Source organism: Diospyros lotus, chromosome 3, assembly GCF_014633365.1.
Source record: "Diospyros lotus cultivar Yz01 chromosome 3, ASM1463336v1, whole genome shotgun sequence".
Classification (NCBI taxonomy): Eukaryota; Viridiplantae; Streptophyta; class Magnoliopsida; order Ericales; family Ebenaceae; genus Diospyros; species Diospyros lotus.
Window position 1 is genome coordinate 32,168,221 of NC_068340.1, and position 8,184 is coordinate 32,176,404.

Sequence of the window (8,184 nt, forward strand, 5' to 3'; positions counted from 1 at the left end):
CTACCTCATTGCATCTCCAGCGTTTTCCATTTCAACCACATGCCAAATTAAAAAAAAAAAAAAAAAAAAAAACTGAGGGGAGTCCATCCGATGGGTCCCCCTCTAATCTAATAACCTAAAAAATCAAAACAAAAACCCAAAAAAAAAAAAAAAAAAAGAACAGAGGGGAGAGCACCTGGCCAAAAAGAAATTGACAAAAATTTGCAGAGTGTATCCATAAACATAACCTCCTCGTACTGAATTCAGCCAGTTGTTGCGAACGAAGAAAAACAAAAGACAAAAAGGAGAAGCTAAGCTGCAATTCTCAGCTTCATTATGTGCAATAGTAATGAAATATATTTGTCTTAACAAGTATATGGGGCAACCTTTGACAGCTTCAACTAACTATTCATACGAGCTCGAGAAACTTTTAGAGCTCTCATATCCTGAATGTGCACGCATGGCGTTGTTCCCGGCCTCCTGCAATGTAGAAATATAATTCACTGTTGCCATTTTTATGCTGCAAAAAACACTCTTACAAAACCTTAATTTGCATACGAGTGATCTTGTTGAGTGAATTGTTTATGCATTTCTTTTATTTATTTAATTTTTTTTTACAGAGGATTAGTTTTGATGGTTTTTGACATATTATCATATAGGTTGAATAGATGACTCATTTCTTTTTTCTTTTTCAAATGACAATTTTTAAGTTTACTTCCTTGATCATGCATCAGGTGTGTGCTTATATATGATATGGTAGTAGAACTAGACAAGTTAGTTAATAAGGCTAGTTTGTTCCAATATATACAACAACGGCCCTTCTAGGAGAGGGAAATGACATTACTAACACAAAAGTGTTTTAACTAATTAGGAAATCCTGTGTACACAACATATGATGGAATATTCCACTCTAAACTTAGTAAAGATATAATGCAAGAATTAACAGCCCAAACAGACCTATAGCAAACAAGCCGCAGACATTTCCAAGCCAACTTAAGGAGACTATCTAAAACAAACCCAACAAAGCAGCATATATGATTACACAAGAATATTGTTAAGTGAACTCATTTACTAACCAACCTGTGAGATGGAGACGAGGCTGTGGTTGGGGGAGGGGGCTGCACTGCCACCTAACAGGAAGTGACTCATATTTTCTTCAGCAAGATCTCTGAGTTTCTCAAGCTCTGGCAAAACAACCTTGCCAAGATCTGGCCTGTCTTTGCGCCTAAGCTCTGCACATTGCACTGCTAATTTTGCAAAGATTAAGGCCTCATTGACAGGCCAATCCGGCACAGACGGGTCTAGCATCTCAGCAAATGTCCCCTTCTCAATAGACCTTCCAACATGGTGAGCCAAGCCCATTGCTGGCTTGGCTGTAATCAGTTGCAGAAGAACAATTCCCAGAGAATAAACATCGGATTTAACACCCAGCATTCCAGTTTGTTGATACTCAGGGTCAATGTAACAGAAAGTTCCAGCTGTTGAAGTCATTCTGTACTGTGTTACATCGTCAGCCACGGAGGGAGGAACGAGCCTGGCCAGTCCCACATCACTGATTTTGCTGACATAGTTGTAGTCAAGCAGAATGTTGGCTGGCTTGAGATCACGGTGCACTATTGGCTCCGGTTTGTTCTGGTGGAGGAAGAGCAGACCTCTGGTTATCTCTGCAGCCATTCTGAACCTGTGCTGCCAAGAGATAGCAGGGGTATTCCCACGTCTGAAGAGGCGGTCTTCTAAGCTGCCTTTAGCCATGTACTCGTAAATCAGACAGCCATATTCTGGACAGGCTCCTAGTAGGAGTACCATGTTAGGATGTCGCATACAACTTAATACTTCAACCTGCATTAAGATGACAAATATTTGCCAAGGAAAAAGGCCATGAGATAAATTTAATTTGGTTGGCAAATCTGTTTTCTCTAGGAAAGTGGAATCAGGCACTTAAGATTCTCTTAACTAAAATCCACAAACTCAGGCAGCATTCTTTCAACAAAAGAAAACAGTAGACAGTTGTTATAACTAACATTTAGCATTCGGTTCAGTGGTCTCTGTGAAGGCCAAACTGTCAAAGATACTGAAAACTATATCCTTCAAGTTTTATTGTAGGTACAGATTAAATTGGAAATAAACTGCTCAGTTCTTTGTTTGCGTATATACATTAAACTTGGTTGCCATTTTGTTTCTGAGCTTAAGATGGTCCTATATTTTCTAAAGTCATGATTTGAAGGGCTTCACCTGAAGTTTGTTTTGATTTTGAAAAATGATTTCACCTTTGACTGCAATCAACTTCACTCATCTAAACTGTCTTTGAAATATCTGCAGGTACTTGATCAAATTCTATAGCTAAGATGCAATTCACAAGTTTTTGCATGCTTCTCACCTCTTTTTGAAATTGTGCCCTTCCTTGGGCTGCATCTGGACGTAAAACCTTTACTGCAACTGGGGTATGATCAAGGTAACATTTGTAGACAGGGCCATAACCCCCTTCCCCAATCTTCCTAGAATCAGAAAAAAATTCCGTTGCTGTTTCAATCTCCTCAATTGTATACCTCCTGTACCGAAAATCATTTCTCTCTGATAGTCCATGCTCTTCAGCTTGCTTGTAAAATTTCATTTCAGCAGTTATTCTGCGCTGTGCTTCCAGTTCTGCAATCCTCTGAGCTGCTTCGCACTTAGCTCTCTCCTTCTCTGCAATTGCCAATGCAGCTTCCTCTGCAAGTCGTGCCTCTTCTAACCTTCGTTCTTCTTCAAGTCGCCAGCGATGGAGATCCATTGCCTGTTTCACAATACTGAATTAGACAGCAACAGTTATTTCTTTCCTTTTTACCAAATGCGTAAGTCTCACTATCTACCTTCTGTTTTGCTGCTAGTGCTTCTTTGCAAGCTGTACTATACATATCCATCGTTTGTCTAAGCTCCAGCTTCAGCCGCCTCATTTCAGCTTCCATATCTTCCTGCTGTATTATGTTGATAGACTGACTGAGAAGCAATCATCTAATCTTTTATTCTAGGAGTACTAAACGTATGCATGCACATACTTGAGAGGAAACCGAGGTTCTATTGTCGATGGAAGAGGATGAAAAGTCATGTGCATGGCTGGAGTCACTCCACCTGGATCCCAACCGTACTGAGCCAAAGCTGTGATCTGAGCTTGTTGAAACCCGAGAGGGTCGGCCAGATGTTGTTTCCATGGTATCATAAAGTGAAACAGCCATATGGTCAGTGATTGCAGGCCTGCCCGGGCTCACAAAGGATATGTCAGTATCTGATTCTGAGAGATCTCCAAACATCTTTGCATGGTAGCCTCTTCCTCTAGAAAATGGTGATCTGCTTGTTTCACAATCATGATGTCAGGTGACTCAATTAAACCTTTATTTGCATTCAAAAAAGAAGGAAAATCAAGAAAAAGTTAGGAGTTGTGAGTTCAATTACTTCACAGAGTCTGTGTCGTCAAGCAAATTCTGATGACGAGAATGACGATGATCGTGATGTTTGCGAGGTGTATTCCTTTCTGATCCAGCTGATATATCTTGAACATAATTTTTCTTAATTAGCTAACAATCATATACAAACAAGTAGAAAGAGGCACGGATTATATTTGCAGTGAGAAGAGCTAGCTTACAAACCTTTTAGACTAAAACTAGGCCTGGAGTTGGTGCGCGATTCAGCAGAAAAAGAATGGTGGTGGTGGTGGGAATTTTGATTGTGGGCATTTGCTAGATTCTCTATTTGGTCATGGAGAGGAGAAGTGAATGGCGCTGAGCAAGAAGCTTTTCGTTCAGAAGATACCTTTCCTTTGGAGATGACAAAAACTGTGCAGAACTCTGGTGCCCCCTTTAAGACATGACTTGGAATGTCTGAAGTCTTGAATCTTCTGTGACAAAAAGATAAGTTCATTTCACGGTAATGGAATTCAAGTATGTCTCAGTATTCTAACTAAGAACTCACCTGATAAAGCCATGCTTTGATGTTGCCCCAAGAACCAAAGTCTCAATGGCAGCATAAGAAACATATTCTACCAAAGCTTTCACTACATCTGTATCTTCAAGTATGACATCAAGAGATTGAATCTGTTACATAAACTAGTTGTGTGAATAAAAACTAGGAAAGCAGGGAGAAAGGAAACGGGTAAATATTAACTACTCCTGATTCATATCTCTATTGTCCTTCATTAAGAATGTCTTAAAACAATTTCATATATTCTGGACTTCCCCCCCTCCCCCCTTCTAAATATCTGGAAGTAGCCTCTTATTTGTTAGCAAGGAACAATGACAAGATAATTTCTCTACTAAATGCGCAGGCTTCAATTGAAAAACCTACGTCTTTGCGGGTGCAGAAGCAATGAAAGGAGTTGAACAATTCCTTATTTTGCTTCTCAAGTTGTTGCTTATGTGCAGATCCCACGTCGCCAGTGACAGAGTGGTGCATAGCTGCATCATTCACCAAAAACAGAAAAAAGAAAAGAAAGAGGAAAATGTTAGGGCACTTAGCTGGAATAGTAATAAGAGGAACAGAAGCATATAGTGGACTCTATTATCCAATTTACTTCCCAGGTAACTTCTTGTATGCTACTCAGTGGTGCCAACTAACATCACATCATGTTCTTTTGTCCCTTTTCCCTTTCCTTTTTCTGGAACTATGCACTTTAATATTGTGGAAAGGAATTAAGAACATTCTCCATACCCATCGTGCCTGATGATGTTGTTACAACAACAAACTAGTTTCTACGTTCTCCTTGTACCCATTGCGACTAATGATGTTGCAACAACTAACTACCTTCTACTTTCTAAGAGACTTAACATTGCATCAACCAACCATCAGCTGAAAGTTTGTAGTTTCCAGTGAGAATCTTATTTCATGGATCAGGTGAGACTTGGGTTTGCATTAACTCCTGTTATTTAAAAAATTTTGAACAGAACGATTTCAGGTAATACAGATTCAGATCAAAATTCACAGGTATCTTTTCTTTTTTCCTTTTTTTTTTTTTATGGAGAGGCATTTGGACTTCTATGCATGTCCAGTTCAAGAACATGAGAAAGCAAATATGCGTGAACGAACTTCTTTCTCCACATAGCATCTCTAGCAGGGTAGTCACCAATTTCCTTAAGTCATATGCTGCCTTTTTTTTTTTTTTTTCTATTTTTTCCTTTCTGGGCATGCTTTAGGGTTTAAGTCGTAGAAACAACCTTTCGCAAATTAAAGGTAAAATTGAATACACAAACAACCATCTCTCAACTATTGCAAAAACGAAAAATTTCATGCACTAAGAACATCCCTCTACACATGCTTTATTTTTGTATGATTTAATAATTTCCTCTTTTTTGTTGAGTAAAAGTGTAGGATGGAGGCGATTGATTTTGGCAAACTGCTTGGACATGATAGCCTCTACCCACCAACAAATTTGGGAACCAATAACGGGTTTGAGTAATAGCTTAATCCTCACTTTCATTCATTTGGATAAATATACTTTAAATTGTCAGTTATATAGTTATGTATTTGATTTGAAAGAGTTGATAAATTATGAGAACTTGACAAAAAGACTAAAATAGATATGTAAAATAATACAAATAAAATATATAAAAATACTCATTTTTAATAAAAATCAATTATAAATTGATATACAACTAATAAAATTTTATCATTAGATGTTGATAAATTATACATAATTATTAAAAAATATATTAATATAATATATATTAAATATAAAAATAGTTGTTAAATATATATATATATATACATACAGAACGATAGGAGTTGGGGACGTCGATGATGGAAAAGGTGATAGATGATGGAGGCGTGGGCGGCGAACAACGGAGAAGTTGATGGAGGAGGCGGGTGGTGACGAGAGACATGGAGGAGGTAGCAATGGAGGCTGGAGGCGGCAATCATTGGGGATGGGTTTGGAGGCAGTGGCCGATGGGGATGGGGCTAGAGGCGACGATCGCCATGGAAGAGATGGAGGTGCTAGTGATAATGGAGGAAGGTAGGGATGGGTCTGGAGAGAAAAATGATAGATAGAGGAGAAGGGATAGAGTGTGTAAATATTTGAAATGTTTGAGGATAAATGTTGTCAAATGCATCAAAAAATAAGTTGTGTAGCTTATAATCTATTTCAATGATTTATACCCCCTCAATAAACGCTAATCATCCAACTAAGTGAACCCTTGGTATTAATAATTAGCAGTGCATCACTTGGTCAACCACCTTCGTGGTTAATGCTACCTTTTTCATTTTTAACTCAGCTCTATAGTTGACAACACTAGCTACCATTCTTATCTTTAGTACTAATAAAAGGCAACTGGACGAACTGATATATGCCTAATACTTGATGCGTCTCATTAACCTATAGGATAACACACAATATATGATGCTTTATTTAACGAAGTTTATACTAAATTCCACCCCTTTAAAAAAAATATCCCACAATAATGAATTATATTTTCAAAATTCCCACTTTCATGCATCAAAATTCATCGCAAAATTGCCTAAAACTGTCAAGTATAATAACTCCGCCTTATTCTGATCACACTTTTCCACACAATGCTGAAAGAATATCATTTCCTTTCCTAAAAGAAATTCTTTCTTAAACTTGGGAAAAATTGAAGAAGCTATTGCCTCTAGGATTTAATGTGAATGCCTGTTCGTGTGTGTGTGTGTGTGTGTGAGAGAGAGAGAGAGAGAGAGAGAGAGAGTTACAGGACAAGGAATTCGATTTGTGGACAACATGGACGAGGATGACAGTGCCTCCTCGGTGGAGAAGATGTTCAGTGGCCCATCTGAGAGCGTGCTGGCTGTTCTTGTCCTTGTCTATAGCAACTGCAACCAACCCATTTCCTCCTGGCTTGGGCTGATGGTGATGGTGATGATGATGATGATGATGCGAATGCCCTTGCGGTTGGAGCCACATATCTCTCACTGTCTCTCTATTTCTTCCTCGTTCGTCGTCTAAATTTTCATTTCTGCTCACAGGTTAATACCCTTTTCCCGGAGCATCTCCATTGTTGGGTCTTTCTATCTTTCAGATCAAATGATAATTAAACGCGGGATTATACCAAATAGTTGGTGGGCGAAATAGGGCGAGAATATGTACCACAGAAAAGGAGAAGTTAGGCTGCTCTCCGATCGGCCGGCCTCTCGGCGCGTATTTAGACGAAGACATGCAAAGAATAGAGGGTGGCGAGGAGAGATTCTGGAGTTCAACCATGATTTACGGCGAAGCCCAAGCCTCTGTTGGTTTTCGGTTTGCTACAATTACGGACGCTCACCCAACTATTTATATCATAAATTCCTAAAAAATTGAGGCTTTCAAGTTCAGATGATTGTTAATTTTTTAAATTATTTGTATGACTTGTGCTCAAACTTCATTTATTTATGATATGATCCTTCAAAAATAATATAACAAAAAACATTTTCATATTTATGTGTCCCAAGTTACAAACAGCCCAGCCCATGTGTTTGTAATAGATTTTAATAACCAATTAATCCCCAGCTTAATTAATTTTTGTTAATGATGTGATAAGAATAAAGCTACTTGTAGAGAAAGGTTTACCCGAAAATAATAATTTATTTTTGAATTATTTTTTGGTCATTTTCTCTTATGCTCGCCCAGCTGCCCAACTTCACTTTCACTCTCTCTCTCTCTCTCTCTCCCTCGTCCACTATCCCTCTCTCTGTTTCACTCACTCACTAACTCACCCATGGCCACCCCAACTTCACCCATTCTCTCTCTCTCTCTTGGCCTTGAGGGTAGAACGCGCCATCGCCATTGCCGTCACCCCCCGCCACCGCTGCTCGCACCGCCGTAACCCAAGGATGGCGCCACCGTCGTCGCCCGCCGTCTCCTCGGCCAATGCCGCGAGCATCGCTCGCCGATCTCAGGTCCGCCATGATTCTCACCAACTCCATGGGCGAGGACTAACCATAACCGCCCATTCTCCGTCACCGAGCTCCATCGTGAAACAAATCCTTCCCTCTCTCCCAATGCTGGGTTCCAATAATGGCTGGAACCCATCGACCAGAACCCACCTGGGTCTCGGCCATCTAAGCCCGTATGGGCTCCGACAACATTGAAGCTTTTGTTTTTTCATTTTTTTGCCCTTTCTTTTTTTTTAATTTTAAGTTTTCTTTTAACTTCAAACAGTGATTCTGTGAAATTTGGATGCATGTTTAGAGGAAGAGAGCGCAACTGGCACTATTTAATTTATATAA

At 39.3% G+C, this 8,184-nt stretch overlaps 1 protein-coding gene and 1 long non-coding RNA gene across 2 annotated transcripts; one reads left to right on the forward strand and one right to left on the reverse strand.

Annotated features, from left to right (window-relative positions):
• Positions 1 to 46: 46 nt before the first annotated feature.
• On the reverse strand, positions 47 to 6,956 carry LOC127797545 (U-box domain-containing protein 51-like). Its single transcript, XM_052330533.1, has 10 exons — positions 6,673 to 6,956; positions 4,297 to 4,406; positions 3,925 to 4,046; positions 3,603 to 3,850; positions 3,409 to 3,505; positions 3,015 to 3,303; positions 2,829 to 2,933; positions 2,357 to 2,752; positions 1,060 to 1,818; positions 47 to 459 (listed from the first exon to the last, which is right to left on the reverse strand). Exons 1-10 carry the CDS (start codon positions 6,881 to 6,883, stop codon positions 385 to 387), a joined length of 2,412 nt encoding a protein of 803 aa, XP_052186493.1. The 5' UTR covers positions 6,884 to 6,956; the 3' UTR covers positions 47 to 384.
• On the forward strand, positions 6,734 to 7,290 carry LOC127797547 (uncharacterized). The gene is made up of 2 exons (XR_008022243.1): positions 6,734 to 6,870; positions 6,946 to 7,290. It is a non-coding gene; the product is annotated as an uncharacterized LOC127797547 (long non-coding RNA).
• Positions 7,291 to 8,184: the final 894 nt, after the last annotated feature.

Coding starts and splice junctions, on each gene's coding strand:
- LOC127797545 (XM_052330533.1), bottom strand. CDS start 6,883: ATGTGGCTCCAACCGCAAGGGCATTCGCATCATCATCATCATCATCAC. Junction 3,304..3,408: donor GACGACACAGACTCTGTGAA/GTAATTGAACTC, acceptor TGAAACAAGCAG/ATCACCATTTTCTAGAGGAA. Junction 460..1,059: donor GCCTCGTCTCCATCTCACAG/GTTGGTTAGTAA, acceptor TCTACATTGCAG/GAGGCCGGGAACAACGCCAT.